This window comes from Rhipicephalus sanguineus, chromosome 4 (genome assembly GCF_013339695.2).
Source record: "Rhipicephalus sanguineus isolate Rsan-2018 chromosome 4, BIME_Rsan_1.4, whole genome shotgun sequence".
Lineage (NCBI taxonomy): Eukaryota > Metazoa > Arthropoda > Arachnida > Ixodida > Ixodidae > Rhipicephalus > Rhipicephalus sanguineus.
Genome location: NC_051179.1, coordinates 25,628,928 through 25,650,069, shown reverse-complemented (window position 1 = coordinate 25,650,069; position 21,142 = coordinate 25,628,928). Strand labels below are relative to the sequence as shown.

The 21,142-nt window shown below is 48.5% G+C and overlaps 1 protein-coding gene across 1 annotated transcript in view; it reads right to left on the bottom strand.

Moving 5' to 3' along the window:
* Nucleotides 1–449: 449 nt before the first annotated feature.
* Nucleotides 450–21,142, bottom strand: part of LOC119389267 (uncharacterized) — a 74,073-nt gene continuing 53,380 nt past the window's right edge. Inside the window, exons 11-18 of the mRNA XM_049414514.1 lie at nucleotides 19,397–19,656; nucleotides 17,589–17,717; nucleotides 17,179–17,225; nucleotides 14,862–16,540; nucleotides 13,905–14,009; nucleotides 12,317–12,424; nucleotides 9,271–9,549; nucleotides 450–4,547 (exon numbers count right to left, since the gene is read on the bottom strand). Of these exons, the coding sequence (XP_049270471.1) occupies nucleotides 3,072–4,547; nucleotides 9,271–9,549; nucleotides 12,317–12,424; nucleotides 13,905–14,009; nucleotides 14,862–16,540; nucleotides 17,179–17,225; nucleotides 17,589–17,717; nucleotides 19,397–19,656 (4,083 nt within the window). The 3' untranslated portion in view covers nucleotides 450–3,071. The remainder of the gene's footprint in view (nucleotides 4,548–9,270; nucleotides 9,550–12,316; nucleotides 12,425–13,904; nucleotides 14,010–14,861; nucleotides 16,541–17,178; nucleotides 17,226–17,588; nucleotides 17,718–19,396; nucleotides 19,657–21,142) is intronic.

Below are 21,142 nucleotides of genomic sequence, written 5' to 3'. Positions count from 1 at the left end.
CGCTGCACACATGATCCCTACTGCATCTTACACTTATGAAGAATATATGCCAAATAACAAGCATTTACCTTCGCTTTGCCAAAATGTCGGTGCTTGTCAGAGACTAAAAAAAAAAACACACACACACAAAAGATAAGCACGCGCGTCTGCACTGAAGCACACGAACTAACGACACAAGGTTGTCGAACGCAAGGCTCAAACGACTCGCCAACGAAGGCCTTATAGTACCAGGAGGAAGAGAGGACAGCGTCTGCATGCATAAGACAGCTGAACTGAACTTCACATGCACGTTTTGTACTTGTGGTGACTCTAAAGTGATCCTAAGCGTTGTACGGGAGCACTCGGCTGCGGCTACACGTTGAGACAGAAGGTTACGGTACACTCACTACGTCACTATGCACACGTATGCACACTAAAGATACCAGCGCGAGCGACGCCCGTGGTTTCCATGAGTACAAAGAAACCGTGGCCTCCGCGATTACTTACGGCAGCGCACCGTTGCCGTAACCAATCGCGGAGGCCACGGAGAAACGAAACAGATCGGCGTTTATACGTCAGCAGGATCGTTCTTGAAAAGAAATGCGTTCTATGAGGAACGCAGTCGTGGTAGAGGATATCAGTGTTAACACACTAGAAGAATCTGTGAAGCTAGAACAGACGCAGAAATGTTAACACTGAAACCGACATCGGCGTCGCCCTCCGGTGATACAACGGTATGAGGAACATCACGGCACTACCATGTTATCCCTTGTAAAACAGTGATAGGTTTAGTAGACAGAAAAAAAAAGAAAAAAAAAGGACAGTGCTTCGTGGCAGCAGAGGGTTACGGAAATTGATAACACGATACGATAATCCAAATCTTCTGATATGAAAAGAATGAACTCCCTCATATGGCTGAAACCATTGTTCATTAGTAGTAAAATCTTGTATTCTATGATTTACGTTATTAACAACTCAATTCACATCAAATGTAACGGTACGGGCCTCAAATGTAGGCTTAAATATTGAGAACGACACAAAGCATCCAGCGAGTTAATACAGGCATACGAGCACTTCTCGACGTCATAGAAAATTTCGCGTTCACTTCGAAACAACGGTATCATCAAAGACGAGGCTTAGGGCCAAAGGAGGTTGCTTTCAGGGGCAGGAGATAAGACAGTATTTGCTTACCCACTCCTCACGTGAATAGCAGCGCAGAATGAAAGCCTGGAACATCTCTTATTAACCGCGCCTCTCGCATTGCAGAAGGCCAAGAATGAACTGCACGCTTCAACTTGCGGCTTTGAAAGTCACTGAGTTAACTGCAGTAACGACGCGATACGCGCGTTCGCTAGCTAAATATTGGGGACAATCGTTCTAACCCTGCACGTACTCTGAGAACTACGCCTAAGTAATCACTGAACACCAAAGTGTACGCATAACACTGGTGAGCATTCTTCCGAACATGGTCGGCATCTTTCTGTGAAGTTTCTTTTGTTTAGATAGCCCAGTCCCCAATATATGAACGCCAGTTGATCACTTGATAGAGGATTACTTCTGAAAGACCGACTGTGCACATGGGAAAGAAATAGAAAGTCAGCTGCTCTTTCAACAGTGACCAAGAAGCACGTTCGGGTAACAAGAGCAATTGATATTAACTTACTGCCATATGGTTATTACCGAATTCAAATGCGAATATTTGTTTGTTGATAGTGTTACCAAGCACCAGTACTACGGATCTATAGGCTACGAGAACTGCTTAGAAATCGGCCCGGCATACGGACGATATTGCAATAAAACCATATTGCATCGCTGCAACAAAACACATTGTGTTTACCGAACAGACCTCAGCGGGCGACATCAGTATTTCGTGACGATGCGTCTATTACGCACCGTGCCACATCTTGACTCGAAGCTTAGTATATTCCTTCTCAAACAGACTTCGTAAACGTCAGCACCAAGCACGTAGCGCGCCTATACAACATCGAAATAGAATATATGTTGCATTAACACTATTTCTTGAGCTTGTAAATATACGGTTCGTTTAATGAGATTGCCTAGATGGTCCATTCATGTAATGTCCGTGCCACGCGCGCACTTTCAGTTAACGCCGACATTAAAGGCGAATAAAAGATACAGGTTAGAAGGGGGAGTCGATGAAGTTCGCATTAATTAGGTGCCGAATATTCGGTGTTAAAAATTTACAAGCTCGCCCGATTCCATCGCGGCCATATGAGCAGTTTGAGTGAACGTAGAAATTTTGAAATGCACAGCGCGGGGTGGTGGTCCGTATACAGCTCCGATAAAAATTGTTCATAAAACATCTTTGCTTGTGATGAAAGAAAAAGAACTAAATGGAAAGCTAAGCCTTTTATATTTCACGTTCTTAGTTACGCTAAGGATGACGTACATAGCCTTCATCAAATGATAAGCTGAATAAGAGCAACGAAGGGAAGGCAGCCTGCGAGATGCTAAAAAAGGCACGTTTTAGCGATGTTTACTGGAACTTCGTAGAGCCAATTCTAACCAAGTCTGTTATTGTTAAGGAATCTGAAGAACTAGAGTTTACTCTTCATTGCATTCGATGGTCGTTGGTTGGAATGGCCGTTGAAAGTGCAACTGTGACACGAGAGATAATTGCGTTGTCACCCGTGACGGTGCTACAATTTCCTGCAGAACGGCATAGCCGGATAAAGTTATTCTAGAAAATCGTGAGACATATTGAACAAATGTAGAATGGTAAGCTTCTCGACAGTACGATGTCACATGATAAGTCCTGGATCACAATGCAAAGAAAAAGAGAATGTTGCGAAAAATTGCGTTAAATATTGAACGAAGCGACAGCCTCAACAGATACCCAAAAGCTCGCCCATTTCGTAGACTCGGAAAACCTGAACCAGGACAGAAACACGACACCGTGCGCGATGTCCGAACGACCAAGCACACTGAACGAAAGGCCATGCATGTGCTCAAGCGATGGTAGCGTTCCCTATGAGCAATATGCGAACCGAGGAAGGTCTCTACGTACTCTCTCTACAGTGAGACTGTGTGTGTGTGTCGGAGTGTCTGTGTTATCATTCTTTCTTATAGCACTAGGGCAAACTCCAGATGGGTTCCGTGTCAGGTATAGATATCGCTACGCTGTCAACCTTGCCCTGCACCGCCGAGACGGTCGTCAGTCCTCCCGTCGATCGCGCGATCGTCTCGGTCATTGCCACAGTCGACCTCGTAGAAGTAGAAATGCATTGCTGTTGTTGTTGCTGCTGCTGCTGCCGCCTCTGCTGTGGGCTGGAAGCCGGCTCCCCTATCGTCGTCTCCATCGATGCGTTCGAAGACGAAGAACGCCCAGCGCCGCTCGACGAGCTTCGTCTCGTCAGAGACAGCTGAGAAGGCGCTCCCACGTCGGCGTCGGCAAGACAGTTCTCGCTGTAGCTCCGGGAGCCACTCGAAGACAGCTTGAGGGCTTTGGTCAGGTCGTGACGTCCACTTCCACCGGCACCTCCCGCCCCCGTGTCCTCCTTGATGGTGGGCAGGCACGGAGTGGACGGCCAGCCTGCGATGTGCGAGCTGAAGGACGACGACGAAGACACCGAGGAAGTTGTGGACGCCTGCTGTTTGAGCATCGCGGTCGGCTGGGAACGCGCGGGGCTCGGTTGCCACAGGCACTCGTTGGAGAAGGACGTCTCCTGGAGTCGCCGATGGTCCTCCTCGGGGGGCGGTTCGCATTCTTCGTCCAGACTCCGCCAGGCGCCGAGTAGCCTCTGCTTGTCGTTCCCTAGCACAGCCGACGGAGCCGCCTGGCCGGCGAAGAAGGTGTTGTGCCTCTGCCTGGACTGCCAGAAGGCGCGCCGCTTGAGCGCCGCGCCTCGGGACGAGCTAGAAGATCTAAGGTGGTCGCTGGAGCTGCTCTCGGGAAATCCCCTGGTATCGCCGGGTTCATCATCGTAGTGGTTCTGCAGCAGGTGTTGCTTCTGTTGCTGGCGGTGGTACCGAGGCATGTCGAGCGAGGCGAACCGGGTCAGCTTGGGTCTGGCGTCCGTCGCCGTGGCCTGGCGTCCGGCCAGGCACCGCAGGAGGCGGTCGTCTCGCAGGCTGTGCTTGCGTCGCAGGCGCCGCCTTCGCCCTTCCTCCTGGGAGCTGAAGGGCGATGACGTGGAGGTCGCGTGTCGCTTGTGGTGCGGCTCGGCGGCGACGTACGTCAGGTTTCGCGACAGGGCTCGACTCCAGGAGAGCGGCTCGCAGCTCGAGTGGCGCCGGCTGCCGCTCTGTTCCTCCTTTTGGACTTTCTTTTCAAACTCTTCGACGAGCATTTGCACCTCCCAGTCGTCCGAGTTGGTGGACGTCGGTGGTCGCGGGTACGTGAGCAGCGGCGACGTCGCGCTGCCCGACCTCACGGATGGGCTGTACGGCTGCGGCACCGCGAGGTCCGGCAGCGTGGTGCAGCTGCCCCCGCTGCTCATCTTGCTCGTGCTAAGGCTGAAGTCGATGCTGGTCGCCTTGGATTGGTCCTGGCTCGCCGGGAACTCCAGCTTCCACAGGTCCTCGGGCTTTAGTCTGGCAGCCGCCACCTGCCGCCAGACGCAAGGCAACGTCATCAATCACGTAAGAGGTGACACTAGCGTAGTTCGAATAGCTTACCTGCGTGATAGTGCTGCAAGGCCTATGCAAAAATTAAAGAAAAGAAAACCTGACTCATGCATAGGCGTGCGCAGGGTTCCCCATTAGGGGAGGGGGGGCGACCCCCCCTCCCTCGAGTCCGAAAGAAAATAAGCTTCGTAATGGACGTGAAAATGAAAATCAAGCGATGACGTGTTTCTCGCAAAGGCCTGGCATTGTTCCCCGGCTTTCCGGTGTAAACAGTTCTTGCAATGTAACATCAGGGTGCCTTGGTCGCCTCTATCGTAAAAAAACATGCGTAACCATAACCCCGCATATGAAAAAATGACGTGAAAGGTCCGACTGAGGAAAATTATGGGACAGAATTGGCATCCCCCCCCTTTAGTTTACTAGGGGAGGGGGGCGCCCACTTGCCCTCCCTCTTCCCCTTCCTTGCGCACGCCTATGACTCATGGATGCACAGTGAGCAAAGGAAGCTATGTACAGTCTCAACGGAAAAAAGATCCGCACAAGTGACCGGTGGCCGAAGCCGCAAAATCGCAACACGCGGCGCTGTTGTTCACGAGCACGCCGATAATGAGATTGCCAAGCACTTTCCATTTTCCAATGCAGGGGTGGCCGGCGGACCCGTGGAAAGCAGCCTATTTTGCTGTTGGCCCATCCGAAAGCCCATATCTTAAAGAAACGCTTGTTGATTGCTTATCGGCAGATGTGGCTACGCACACGATTTCCTTTTTTTTTTTCGCTGGAGTTGCGAGCAACCGTACATCTTTATCGCAGGAGCCCCGAAAAAGCTGCTTGTTGGAGTGCTTTCTGCCGGCCATCCCTGCTTTGGGAAATGGAATGTGCTTGGAACTCTCGATATCGGCGTGCTCGGGAAAAACAGCGCCGCGTTTAGCAATCTTGCCGCTCCGGCAACCAGTCACTTGTGCCAATCTTCTTCCGTTGTGACTGTACGTTTAAGCAGAGGGGCACAAATAATTGCTATAGGTGTGGTACCAGTTATAATGAGCAAAAAAAAAGCATAAAATGTTACGTGCGTACTCAAATAATATTGAACGTAGTGAAAACGTGATTCAGTGCACGAGAAAGAAGGAATAATTAAAATTAAAGCTATCTGTTTGACAATTGGTGCTGCACTTTTGCGTACTCTGTACCCTCCCCCTTCAGTGCCTCATTAGAATATATTTATAGCTTCACTACGCCGACTTACTACTGTTGCGGCTGTATTTAGAAGGCCATTTATTTCACGATGCGTTGAATTTTTTGCATAACATGCCTGTTTTCGATTAAGGTAAGCACGTGACACTCAGAGAAAGAGACATTCACACCAAGAAGCAATAATAAGTGTTGCGTGGTTTAAAGCACATGCAGGGTGTAACCAGCTGGCATTGCACACGCGATTGTCACACTGAGCAAACATTTATTTAGCCCTTAACACAAATTCTACCTACATTTATTATTTCTGTCATGGCTGAAAAGTTTTAAGTCGGTTTGTATTGCCGATAACAGCCTGTTGGAATTGAAAGAAAAAATTGGACACACACACGAGATTGCAGTTTCAGGCACTTACCGGGCTTTCGTTTTCTGATGACGAAGCGACTTGTTCAAAAGAGACTACAGCAGGCGTTGCTTACCTACGTTCTACTCTACGAGATCTGTTTAGGGTATCGAGCTACGCTATACAGGTCCAAGGCCAGGAGATCTGCTTCAAGCACTAAGTGAGGTTTCCCTCGAATTCATGCAGGTATTCACGCCATACTATACTAAGGTAAACTTAATTAACGGGGCTTTTCTCGCCCATTTTTTTAGCAACATTTAGCGCGAGTCGCGCCTTGACAATAATTCGTCGCGCGCAACTTAATGAATAATTAAGAATGATTTCGCCTACATGTAGCCGGATCCTTACGATAACTATTCCACAAAGCTAACGTTAGGTTTTACACTCAATATTTACGTTCACTTATGTAAGTGTTGGCTGGGCAAATAGTCTCAGTTGGCTTAATTTTCAGTTATACGTACATTAATTCGCCCAAGAAAACGAGATGCCGTGCACATTACGCCTTGAACGATGTGGCCTAAGGACAACGCTGCGCAATGAGCCCGCTTTAGGCCAGACTTTTAATTTGAGATAAGTTTGAATGAGCGATACTGGCGCTGATTCTTTAACGGCGACATTTAAGTGATGGTTACCATGTGCACAAAGCAAGCATCAATGCTCACAACGACGGCAAGGTGAAAACACACAGCAAGGTAGGGCTTTTTTTTTTTCTGCGTGTGTGGAAGACAACACGCGCACTCCAAGAAAATTTTCTACGCACTTAGCGTCCTTGCTGAGCCTGCATTTTTGGGGTAGAGGACAGCGAGGGCGAACAACAGTTGATGCTTACCAAGTATTTCATAATGGTGTTGATGCACGTTGAGTTTGCTTAACCTCCGTACACACACCTATCCCGATAGTTTTAAAGAAGCTACGAAACCGCTTTTAGTGGGCAAAAAGAAACACGTTTAGTGATTGAAATAGGTTGGCTTCGGTATCCTAGAAATCAAAGATAACTGCAGGCACAGAGCTTGCCTACGTTATGCTTAACGAAGATTTGTCCGTAGCGCGAAAGAGAAGCTGTAAGAGGCGTATAGCGTTCCCTACCTGACGTCACCTCGCACGTCTCTGGTAAAAAATTGTCACGGGTAGGCGAGCTAACTACACCGAAATTTAGCTTCTATAAAGAATACATTGATAGGCCGACGTCCTACCTTGCAATGTTTCACGTGAATGCGCGAAAAACGCTGGGAGTAAGGAAAAAAGCAGCGTGAGTTCGATGTCAAGTTCCGACAAGGGTGGGTTTACAGTAGCGAACACATGTTCTCCACTGCCTCCACTATTCCACTGCTCTGATAGATCCTCTGTAGCCTCTTCGTCTGCTCATAAGTGTTGCTTGCGTGAGTAGCTTGTCACCTAATGAGAGCGGCAGGAGCAGGGAAGAGATGCAACAGTAGAAACTTGTAGTACAAAGGTTAGCACGACTTGTGTCCCGTAAGACGCTTCTCGCATCGCGTCCGTCCGATCGTTCTACCGTGGCCTCCGCGATTAGCTATGGCAGCGCGCCGCTGCTCAGGCCGTTCCATTCGCACGGGGGGAGCGTCATCGCGCTGCCGGAGCTAATCGCAGATGCCATGGTTTAACCAAAAGTATATACAACTGGCCTGCCTCGAACGAGTTGTAAAGCGCGAGCTCACACGTCTTCCAAAGGTCGGGTGCGGACGTTCCTTCTCCATTTGGGCTCTGCAACGCGCCTGCAACATTTGAGCGCATGATCGATACCATACTTCAAGGCCACAAGTGGAAGACCTGTTTGTGTTACCAGGGCGACATAGTCGTATTTTCAAAAGATTTTCAGACGCACCTTGCTCGCCTACAGGACATTCTCACGTGCCTCACAAAAAAAAAAAAAGAGGATGACCTTATTTTTAGGTCTGGCGGTCCCATGCCGCCAATTTCCCACAGGGTGGGTGCCCTCCCAAGCGACAATGAACTTCGTTCTGCCGAGCACCAGGTCGGAAGTGCGCTTGTCCCTAATTTACCGGTAGGTACCCGGCGGCAGCAATTCTTTGCCTCCCACAGTAGCGACGGATGCTCAACTATTTCACCAAGGCTGTGGTGGGTTAAGGTGCGCCCAGGGGCCTTTACAGAACCTTATGGGGCCACCTTTCGAGATGAGTGCCCACTGAGCGCCAGGTAGGTGTACTCCTCTACCCCTTTTGAAAAACCGGTGGGTTCCCGGTCGGCACTGGGAATCTAACCCGGTACCTCCCGCATTGGAAGCGGGTGCTCAACCATGTAGCCACCGCTGCGGACATCAAGAAGTGCTGATTTGCCGCGCGGAAGCGGACCATCTTGGGACATATCATCTCGAAAGATGGCATTCTTCTCCACTACACTGCGTTTTTGACAGCGGAGCTGTTTAGGCTTTTCGCTCCGGCGTTTCGCGTGGCTAGAAAACTAAGTTGCGCCTAGCGCGCTCTCCCTTCGTCCTCTTCTTCATGTTAGGATTGACTATAAATAAAGACAATTCGCTCTGGGCGACATACATTCGAGAAATGAGGACAGTTATAGTATATTTTTCTGTGTCGCCTAGAAATCTGGCGGATAACAAGGCCTGTGGCCAGCACTTCTATTGAGGTAGACACGATGGATGTGCAATGTAGGCGTTTGTTCAACGCAGCGTTTTTAGAACTGCTGATTCAACGCAGCGAAAGAGAAGCTATCCAATCTTTCGCGAAGTCCGTACAGGGGCAGGTTATAGCTCTCTCATAGTAGAGTACACAGTAGTCTGGATCGTCAATCTTCTTTCCAAACAGATAAACGGAAGAGAAAGAAATAGACAGAGCTAGAAAGACAAAGAACAGAGATGACAATGCTAATTAAGACCAGGATAATTAGGACTTTACTAATTAAACCTGCGCTATTTAACATCATTCTAGTTAGTATACCTTTAATTACGGCCTTGCTAATAATATAGCTCGACCACAAGCTCCGCTGTTCATCCCTGCACCACTAGTGAAACCTGGCCACATTTTTTTCTTGGAGTGCGCGCGGAAACACGCATCGGTCAGAGAAAAGCGAGAGCCAGCTTGATGGCCCCCCGGTGACAGCCGTGCACCCACCGCACGTACCCCACACAGTGCGGAGTCGGAGGCTGACGCCAGTGCCGAGAGTGAAGGCTCATGCCACGACGAGCTGTGTGGCGTGCGGTGGTGTCGGTGGTGCGAGAGCGCGTTGGGAAGGCTCGCTCGGGGCCAAGAGTAGAGAAAGGGTCGCCCCACTCCTCGGCGTGCTGAGGAGGCAGCAGTCTGCGCGGCCAGCCGCCGGGATCGCCCACCGTCTTCCTCCTCTTCCTCTTCCTCCTCCTCCTCGAGGAGAGGATCGGCTCGTGCACTATCCACGGACTCGTTCTGTTTAGGCAGGGCAGGTTGGGGGGAGAGGAGGGCGGGGGTGGAGGAGGAGGGCACAGCGTGCCACGAAACTCCCGCTCAGGGCTCAGACAGTTGCAGAGTGAGAGGGTTGCTACGTGTTCTACATTGTTTCACATCTACAAGCTACTTGTGCCAGGTTACAAGGGCATTTCAGGACGCGGGAGCGTAGTTAGTGAACTATACCAGCCTTAAAATTCGTAGGTAGCGTGTGTCTTTACTTGTTCCCAGTAAGCCAGGTCTTTCTGAGAGCAGCTAATACCTTTCATAGACAGTCATCAGTATTACATTCACTGATTTCAGCGCTACACCTGGCCTTTAGACAACCAACGGGATTCACAATTTATGTGTGGATATAATGACTTAGTGTCCCTGAAGCCGCGTGGTGCAACCTGTGTAGCTGTCACAGGGTCACTTTAGCCTTGACTATCAACAGGCCCGCTACATTAAGTACGATTTTACCTCCCATTATTAAGCAATGAAGCCTCTTATGCAGCCCCGAGAATGCGTTTATGATCTTGTTTCCATTTCTTCGGTGGACCTCATTTGTTTCCTTTTGATTCAATTTGAAGGGGTTGGAAATTAGATTGCAGTGGTGACTGCGTCACAAAAGCTATCGCTGCATTCATATTGCTGAGGCGCGTAACACAACAATTCGCTGAATCGGCAACTGCCACTTACTGCAAAGGCGAATCACGGTTCTCTAACTGCAAGTACGATGCTCCATGTGTCACCTCTATCTTGATTTTACGGCATTGAGAGAAAAGTTGCAATTGGAATTTTAATTTTTAGATTCTGGTTTGGTACTCAGCGCAGTCGTCCCTAATCAATGCATTCATGGCAACAAATCCCTGGATCACATTCCTCAAAAGAGTGCTGTGGCTCCTTCATGCGCTCCTCTACGTAGGGTCAAGGGGCCACCAAAATGCGATATTGTTGGTCGTGGTGTGATGCATTGTCAGTGCAAGAAAGTGAAGTGTCGTGCACACCGCGTACTTCTATGTGGATTTCTACAGACATGCACTTCACAGTGAGCATTCGTCGGTGCAGACATACGAGGTAAGGCTTAAGGGCTTAATTTTCTCTTTGAACCCGGCACCTCATACTCTCTTCAATGTGAGGCTGCTAGTAATAAGTTGTCATTAGAACCTTTGCCACTGTTCCATTTTAACGAATACGTCGTTATTGCGCAGTGGTACAGTATGTGGAGTAAGTGAAACCTCAGTAAGAACAAAACTTTGGGCACTTGTTTTTCACCATGACGAAGACAAGTTACCTTATGTAAACGATGGGTCCAAAGTGAACCTGCCTTCCGTTCGCCAACAGATGATCACTTCAAGTCTGCAACTTTCTTACGAACATACTGGCATGTTCGAATTTCACTACGCAATACATGTTTGTACAATTTAACCCTTTCAGACGCCACTTATGAAGAACTGTCTGTAAATGCGTGAAATTGGTACAGCGGCATTTCAAGGCATTCGATACTCTATTGCAACAAAAAACAATGTCATAATACGTCAATTTATTTGTGTTATAGTAATTAATCCTAATTAAATTGTATTTAAATCTTTATTTATTCTGAAGACATTCACACTCTGTTTTTGCATAAATAGAATGAGTTCTCAGGCTAGAAATATAGTGCGAATTCGTTTTCGTTTATGTCCATTATGAGAAAAGAAAAATGATACTTTTGACGTAGCTCGCGGGAAGCGGCATGTCAAACTACTCGTCGAACATGGTAGTGCCTTCAGCAAAGTGATCATGTGCAACTGTACACTGCAATGAGGATAGATTTATTAAATGGGAGGTTCACTTGTTCCCAAGCTCAATGTATCTCGCTCTTTGTTAACCCATAGTCGATACAAATAGCAAAAAACAAGTGGTGAACACAACTTTGTACGTAGCGTCTCAAAGGATTAAGCAAAGAGAAGCTGACAATTCCTTCTGCCGATTTCTGCAATGTTTCTCTGTCCCTTTGGTTCTACAAATGTTTTGCCAAGGGTCGATGTAATATGCTTTATAGACACGTCAGAATTTCAACACTGCTACGTAGATGTATGCAACGAAGAATGCTCACGCAAATTATTTCTTTAATCTATGGAGGTGTTTCGTCATTCGGGATGGTGGAGGTCATACTGTGGACTCGTGTAACTATGGCCAAAGTGAAGGACACGTGAATCAAACCATGCGTTAGAAGACTGCCCATGCATTTATGTTTAGTCTAAAGGTCTTCCCGTTTTAGAATTAGTCTTGCCTTTTGTACGCTGTTGTTTTTCGTGACACGACGTTCACCTTCCATCGAAGGTGTAGGCAATGACGCGAGGAGCAGGTTAGATGTGATTTAGTGACTTGTGGATAATTCCAAGTGTCATACGTTGTTTCTGGTACCCTTCATCAAGCACTGAAAGAAATCGCCTCCAGACGGGAAAGGGCACGGTTTCACATAGCAGTTCGTTTCGAAGAATGCTGTAGTAAAGAAAGGCATTCCACCAAATGTGACATCGATTGAAGGAGTCACAATGTTTTTAGCAATGAAAGGGTTGACCTGTGACAAGCCGCTCTTAACAACGAAATGCTTTGTGAGACTACGATAGAAACGGTAGTGGAAAGAACCCATTCGACATTTTGGCAATGGAAGAATTAGGAGTAGTTCGCTACAACGTAAACGATAATAATTTAGTGTTAGAAACACGTTGAGAAGAAGCGTAAAACAAATGCTGCGTAGATTTGTTCAGTCTGATCTTACCGTCAAGACCAGATCCTCTTCGTCGGACCAGGTCAGACTGGTGTCACTCAGGCTGCTAACTTCTTCGAGGTAACTCATTTCCCGCTCCAAGTGACTTAGTTCTTGTTCCTGGAAAACGAGATCACGTGACAATCAGAAGACCCAATTTAGTTCATTCCATCACTCATAGACGTGCTCTTGATCATACGTGTAGGACGTCCTGTGTCACATCCCAAGGGCCACAAGGAGATTTCGACAATGTGTAAGCTTCCTATCACCGAAATTCTATTCATCGTCTTTTTTAAACTTTTAAAAAGCTTCGCTCTTTTCAGTCTCTATATCCCCGAGTCTTTCCAGTATTCCGAAGGTCTTTAGTACAAATGGAGGCGCATACTTTGCAGGGTTTTCAGGTTTGGCTACTTTGCGCCGATTCGACTACTTTTTAAGGCCGGTGGCGGCAGAAAAAAACGTTTTGGCTATTTGGCTAGTTTTTAGCTACTTTCTTGTTCCCTCGCTTTGAGCCAAATTATGAATATATCATGACGGCGTTTGAGTATGTGGAGTCAAAACACGGCATACAAAGCATGTTTACAGCTCCCAAAATTGAATTTAGCTCTGTGATTACACAGACAATGACCTTTAATGAAGAAGATGGGTCAGTTACCTAAGCAGGGGTCAGGGTCAATGGTGGGGATCATAAAGTAAATATAAAAACCAACACGTTTATAAACTTCCATTCATGCAGCCCTCACGCACAAAAAGAAAAGAAAACAACGCTTTTGGTTACTTGGCTGGGACTCAGAGAAAACTGTTGTTGCCCAGGGCTTGATTTCGCAGGCCACATATTGCTGAACGCGACTTTATTGTCAGCGCAACTTGCCAGTGTTCCATCGTCAGTGCAGTTGTTTTCTTTGTAAGTGTTTCCACACATCCATATATAATGTATTCACGTAAAGAAAATAACGCGTTGGAAGTCAGCGCTTGTCCAGTGTGTCTACTTTTCGTCCCCGTACTTTTTCGCGCGCTGTTTATTATCAGGCTCCTGAACTCATCGACATAATAAATTGCATATCCGATGAACGCTCTGTGTTATTTCTTGAGATTAGGTACGGACTGCGACTCGAGAATATTAACTGCTTGGACTTCGTCATCACGCAAGAAATGATTGCGAAAGTGGCTGCAATTTATGATTCAGTGACAGCAACTGTGGATAGTGAGCGCACTCATGGCGTATACTCATTTTTACTTAATGTCGTTAATTCTAGTTCTTTTAAGAAATGTCATGCAACACATGTGAAGAGAGTGCCATTTTTGCAACAGCAAGAAAACTTCGTCATCCTGCATGAAATTATTCTTAAGTCAACAATTTACGCTTGAATTTCAGCAATTCTGATTTTGATGTTTCAAGCTGCACATATTTACATTTTCGCCGAAAGATTAGCATTTATTCATTTACATATGAACGTCAAAGTTATTTTCTCACAAGCGTGGCTACTCTTCGCTACTTTTACTGCACTTGGCTAAACTTGGCTCCTTTTTGGCAAGTTTTTCCAATTTTCTGGCTATTTTTTGTCTTTTCGACCTGGAAACCCTGATACTTTGTACTCACCTTTATAAGCAGCTTCCGCTGAAGGTCACATATCACAGCATCTTTTCGCTTGAGGTCATCTTCTAAAAGGGATATCTTATTACGTAGTTCGTCTTGAGTTTCATGCTGCGGTAGAGACGTGAGAAACAAAATAATGGAAAGATCGATTTAAGCATTGATTTCTGGCCTTGTTGGCGCGACATAGTTTCAATGCTTTGTGCGAAACATCGTGAAGAAGGAAGTTGTTTGTTGCGAGACGACTTATACTGGCACAAAAATTAGTCGGGCTTCTAGAAGCCATATGCTGCGGTACAGTAGGGCGATATCATGTTGTTCGCGTAATTTGCCTAAAGAAAAAGGCGTTCCAGATACCTCGCAGGCATTTTGCGTCAGAGTTAAAGCATATTGACTGATTATATGGCGTGAATGTGCCCACAATGGTAATTCGTACGTCATATTGAAAGTTGACGAGATGAACATGGATAACAAAGTATTATATGTATTACCGGCAAAATTCTAACATGATTTTGAAGTGTAAGGCGCGGCAAGGACAACGGACAATGGAAGAGACACCCCCCCCCCCCCCACACACACACAGAGCGCCTTCCCTTTGTCCGTTGTCGTCGTCATGCCTTACACTTCAAAATATGCTGAACCAACACGGCCAGTAAGCCATTCTTACTTCTAACATATCAGCGTGCGAAAGTCTACTACCATCTTAAGAGTATTCGTTGCTGGGGTAGTTGGTTCATAATAGTAATCTGTAGAGCGCAAATTAGGTACGGGATGCAGAAGAAGACACACAACACAGGTTAGCGCTTGCCCTGTGCTGTGTGTTCTATGTGCGGTGCCTAATTTGCGCTATGCAGTTTACTATTAGTCGACTTCGAGTTTACCCTACCACCTTCTCCCTACCTAATCACCGTTTGAACCGCGCGACTGCGTAGTATCGGGGAGTAGATAAGAGCTAGCACACACCAAGTATGTCTTGAAGGCAATTTTGATGTGCTTCATGGCGGCTGCCACGTACTGCTCGATACCGTCCTCCTGCGTGAGCAGCTCCGACACAAGGCACTGCTCCAGGCCGTTCTCCGGTGACGGCCTTTCGATGATCACTTTCCGGATTCGGCCCCTGGGATGATCCCCGCCGTTGCCCTGAGCTCGGGCTGCCGTCCGCGGCGACAGAGGTCGCCTGGACGGCGGCACCTGGTGCGAGCCGGCGTCCGTCGACTCGAGTTCGACGGCCTCCATTCTTTGCAGCAAGCTGCGTCTCGCCGCGTGTCCTTCCATGGTGTTCCTGCTCCACAAGCGGCTCCTGAAGGACTGCTGAGAGTAGTTCGTCGTCCCGGGTGCTACCGGAGGTGCCAGCCGTGCCATGGCGTCCGCCTGCTGCTGATGCTCCTGCGGTTGCGACAACTGGTGCTGCTGCGGCTCCCTCTGAACGTCGAGGCTTCCCGATTCAGCCGAACTGTGTTGCGCCTCTTCCAGAGTGTCCAGAGCGCCACGTTGTGACATGCCGATCACGCTTCCTTGCGGCACAAGAATGGCAGAGTTGGCGTATGCCACCGGTTGCCCCGGTGGCCCCGAGGACACCAACCCGCCGCCTCTGAAGTCACCGCCTCCGCCGCCTCCGCCGCCCCCACCGTCGTGCGTTAGCCTCGGTTTCCTCTCACACGGTTCTGAAACCGGGCTCGGGCTGCGAAACACCTCGTCTTCCAGTTCAAACTTGGGCGACAATATCCGCGGATGTCCACTGTCAGAACCCAGCTCAGAGCTTGTCGTTGTCGGCTGCGTCCGCGCGGACCCCTGGTCGGCAGAAGACATGGCCGCTGGCGCGGATTCCTTCTGCGGACTCAAAGATAGCGTGTCCGGTCGCGGAGGCGAGAGCTTTGTAGACACAACACTACTACTTGAGGCACTTGGTTTGTCCACCGCCGCCGCCGCCTCCGGCGCCGACGTGGAGGTTGCAGCTGGTGCGGTGGTGGGTTGAGGCTTGTGTTCTTTCTCCTTCTTGTCCTCCATGGCTTTTAGCAGGAGAACTCGCTTGAGGAGAGGGATGTTTTGATTGGCCACCGCTTCGGCAGCCGGGTCGCTGGGCGGAGGCGGGTGCACCTGTAGCGTGACGGTTGGCGTTTGCTGCTGCTTGTTGCTCGTCGAGTCGCCGCCACCGCCGGGCTTGAGCCGTTGTAGGACGTCGGCGACGCTCTTGCGAGAAGTCGCCTTCTCCGCCGCCGACGGCGACCTGCCGGCTGCCGTCACCTCTGCCGACGCCGTGGACATGCTTGCTTGAAGCCTCGATAGCCTTCGCCGTTCCAGCAGGCTCGAGTGCGCCGTAGGTTCGAGGCGCGAGGCCACGCGGTCTTGCTGGGCGTACGACTCCCGGCGAGAGTGGACGCCACCGGGAGAAACAAGAAGGGGTTTGGAGGAGGCGTCGCTGCTAGCCGCAGCTTTCGCGGCTTTCTCTGCTTCCCGCAGCATCTTGATGCGCGTCAGCAGAGGAAGCCCAGCGCCGATGGGCTGCACGGGACTGCTGCCGCTGGACTCCTGGGTGGCGGGTGACCCCATAGACGGCCCCATGCTCTTGAGGGCCGATGGTCTCCTGGCAAAGTCGGCCAGCTCCTCTTCGCCCTTGATGCATGACATGCTGGTGACGAGGCCTGCAACAAGTGTAATTCCGTTGAGGCAACTTACAAAACGTCGATATTAATCGATACTCGGGAAGCGATGCATAGCATTGTGCGAAGGGTCATGAAGGTAGATATTCGGATGATGACACAAGAGTACCAGACAAAAAGAGGGATTGAAGAAGAAAATTATAATGGAGCGCGAAGGAAATGTAAAAGTCCTATGACTTTCTGGGCTGGTGTGCATAACTCCGAATGTGTTCAATCTATTTAACTCTACAGGTGTGCTTGTGTGCACCTTGCGTTTTTATCGTGTTTTCGTGGGACGAATGGTATTTACGTGGCAATCTGGAGGCGTCTACCTTTGCTTTACAATCTGTAAATTAAGCAAAGACCGGTAAGAAATACTCTTCTAAACACTCTTATATATGATCGAGCTTTCACATTACAAAAAGAAGGCGCAAGTTTCGCGTTGATGTTGTACTCTGAAGAGTAACACTCTGAATCTGTGCTTAGGTTGGATTGCCAGACAAATGATACACGATGTGTGAGACTCGTTAACTCAATCTATGGCACATAATGTGATGAAGATGCTTTCGATCATAGTTAGGTGCGGATGAACAAAAGGGCATGCAAGGACCGAGCTGTGCTGGTGTCGAAAACATTCTTACCTTTAAGCGCTTGACCTCCTTGAGAATCCTGGCGGGATTGGAACCGCCTGAAAGGCAATGTGAAGTCAGGCAAAACATTCGGGAACACTAGTTCTAGCAAATATAATAATATCTGCGGTTTTACGTCCCAAAACTACGATATGATTATGTGGGACTCCGTAGTGGAGATCTCTTGAAATTTTGACCAGCTGGTGTTTCTTAACGTCTTATAACTATCGCTGAAGTTGCTCTCTTCACTGCCACTACAGCTTGACTTCTTTTTTTATTCAAGCACACACGTTATGGTCTAGATTTTTTACCAGTCTTTCATTTTCTGGTTACCATACATTCGGTGTCATAGACTTGGATTCACAAAGAAATAGTGTAAGAAACGAGACACAGGCGAGCCCTGACTGAGCATATCGACTGACCTTAGTAACTTCTGCAATGACTTGGTGACCGGTGTCGATGGAGTCGCTGCCTCGCTGTCCTCTTGGTGATCATCCGTCGACGACATGGCAGGGTCCATCTCCAGCTGTATGTCCGGTGGTTTCTGGGTGCTAAAATTGGCGAAAAGTGATTGATGAGTACAAGAAAATGGAAACATGGCTATGTGTTCAGCTCCACGTAGTACTACAAGAGCTATGCATGAAATACGCAGGTTCTTCTCTGATGTACTATCGCGATGAAAAAAAAAACGCGAACAGCGGAAAGCGTGGCTTTCGGCTCAGTCGAACTACGACATGTCTTGAATGTCGCTATGCGGTTCTGTGTTTTCAGCCGGCGTCACCGTAGCACTAGAATCTTCCTCGGCCTGGCGCTATCGCACCGTGTGTGTGTTTCGAGTGCCAGGCATGACTGGCAGATCACTAGCACATGCGGTGTGATAGCGCCAGGCGGAGCAAGATTCTAGCGCTACGGGGACGCCGGCTGAAAGCAAAGGTCCGCCTAGCGACATTCAAGGCATGTCGAAATTCGACTGGGCTGAAAGCCGCACTTTTCGCTGTTCGCGTTTTCATTTTTTTTCACCGCGATAGTAGACACGCGCCACGCGACTTGCTACGGATTAACGTTAAACATGACCTTTCCTATGCTTGGAATGGCTGCTCTACCATAAACGGAAATGAACTGCAGACAGGAGGTCCTCCATCCGATAGTTCTTAAGCTTTGGGACCTCTGAATGTGTTAATAATTATCTACTCTCTCTGTAATCAGTAAGTGAAAAACTTAAACTTATATTACAGGTCTATGTAATAAAGGGGACTTGGGACGCGTGACTGCAACGAGAGGCTTTCATAAACATTAAGGCCCGAACACACGTACGCATTGCAGCGCGTCAACGCGGGACTTTTTGACGCGGCGTCGCGCCCTCTCCCTATGGAGAGGGAGGGCGCGCAGCTTCGCGTAGCCGCGCGCCCTCTCTCCCCATAGGGAGAGGGCGCGACGCCGCGTCAAAACGTCACGCGTTGACGCGCTGCAACGCGTACGTGTGTTCGGTCCTTTAGGGTAGTTCCACGGAGCACCGAGGGGAGCCCACGCGCGAATTTTTATTTTCATAGTTCAGTTGGCGGCACTGTATGCCGGCATTGAGTAAACGCAGAAACTCTAAAGCAAAGAAAGCGCCCTGATTGACACGAACCCAATTTTTTGCAGCATGGGGTCTCATGGTTCGTCTGTTCGTCTACATTGTCTCTTACCCCCGTATTCACAAACGCTTCTTGACTTGAACTTGACTTGCCACCGCCTTCAACGCGTTTCGAACGCGCCGCCTTTAGGCGGTGCCAAGGCAGCACAAACGCGTTTCAAACGCACTCCCTTGAGGCGGTGGCATGTCAAGTTCAAGTCAAGGAGCGTTTCTGAATACGAGGTTTAGTAACTTTTTCACCTAATGTTCGCAACGTTTTCAACGACTATTTGAAAACATTACTGATTGATAGAATGAATACTTCGTCGGCCGAATTTCGTTTATCTATTACCACCCTCTACCCTACCTTCAATTGACGTCACTGGTTAAAGTTTAGACAACATTGAGACGTACGAGGTTGAAGAGTAAGATTAAGGGAAATTAAAAGGAGGTTCTCGAAGTTATACCCTAATTAAGAAAAACTTTAACAGAGAACATCACCGCAGCTTACTCTCTGCCTCAGCTACGAGTCCTAAGAAAACATGCCTCCTGCTTTCCTGTTCTTAAGTTAAAGGCAACAAATGTTATTGATAATCCAACGAACAGCTTGCTCACGTGGTGTTGGTGCGGCTCCTGAGAAGCTGCCTGATGTTTTTGACGTCCTTACGTAGCCTGCGCATGGCGTCCATGGAGCGCGGGCCCCTCGAGTGGACCGAGCCCTGGGGCGACGCCGAGCCGTCGCCGGCGCCCGCCCCCGCCCCGGCCGCGGTGCCTCCGCCGCCGGAGCTGCGCGTTATGATGTCGTCCGCTTTCTTCACGGACGCTGCCAGGCGCGCCTCCATAAGCCGCTTCCGACCCATCGCCTGCAGGATCTCCTGCGAAGGCCAACCGGGTTGCGTGTATTCAACAACTGCCCCTAGGATGCTAAAGTCACGTGCATGCTGATGTCATAGCCTCCTATATTTTAAGAAATCCCGTTGACGCAGGCGCCATCTAACTCTTCCCGTCTCCGCGTCTTGTCGTCCATCATGAGTCAGCGTTTCTTCACAGGCCTCTGCTCAAGAATTGATACGTCTGCGGTTTAGAGCTTCGACTGACGTCGCCATTCATTACCATTTTCATTTTCCAATATGCCAAGCTTGACTGCACTTAAATCGCAGACTTATCAAACAATGCGCATTATCTCAGTGACATTTTTTAAGGTACTAAAAGATTACTGGGACAAGAAGCCATCGGTATGACCGGAAACCGTCCCCGCCATCACCAGCACCATAATCAACAACAAAACCTGCAAGATTACATCGTGGCACGTTGCGCTTATTAATGCATGTCTGTCAATGTGGACGGGGTTAACACATTAGGATCTTTACAGAACATGTTACTGCACCGAAGGTATTTGCATCCTGCTTATGTTGTTGTTGTCTTTTGCGGCTTTCCCGCAAGACCTTAAGGACACTTGATACGGCCCAGTCGTGCGTATTTACATTATTCGTTTCCGATCTACAGTGTCGCAAGTATACGGCATTCATCTCTCTATTGACGTCGAGGGCAGAAAAAATCAAGAGACAAATCTATTTTCTTTTTCTTCGAAACGCCAGGTAACACGCTCTTTTGATGCGTGTCTCCGTTGCCAATTACGACAAATCTGTCTTCCGACAGAGCTGCTTTGAATTCACACGCGAACTTCACGTGTGATACTACACCCTATCGTTGCCAATACGTTTCATATACAACGGCGGTTCACATTGTTTTATACTTCTGCGCACGAGAAAGAAGCCCTTCATTTGCACCCGTAAGAGAGTTCGAGTAATCGGGGTGAGACGCAGCTCCCCCTTTCGCCGTCTACACCCCTCACCCCCCCCCTCTCTCTTCCACCTTAGACGCCGGCCGGAACCAGTTGGCTTCCGGCGGCGGCCTGGACTTGACTGATGAGCCCGAGAAATCCAATACGACACTTAATATGGCAAGTCTTGTGATAAAATAAGAACCACTAAAGCCATGAAAGTTCCCAACGTTGTAACAAGTATAATAAAGTGCACCACTATAAAATCAAAAGAATCAGGATCAATATAGCAGAATGATGACCATATCTTATACATGAGAGAGAAAGAGAGGGCGAAAAAACTATTCATCTGTGTAACTCGGAGGTCGTATATGAGTAAATATAACTAAACACTTAATCGCAAAAAAGAGAAAAAAAAAACGATGCATGAAAAGTGCCCCCATTGAGTTTTCGTAGGCGCCGTAATCGGGTGGCCCTCAATTTGGAATGCTTATTACAGTCTTCCTCTAAGCTTCACGAGAAATCTGAAATTAGCTCTTCGCCAACCCACATTGCCTTGTTCTACCCTGTCGACGCCA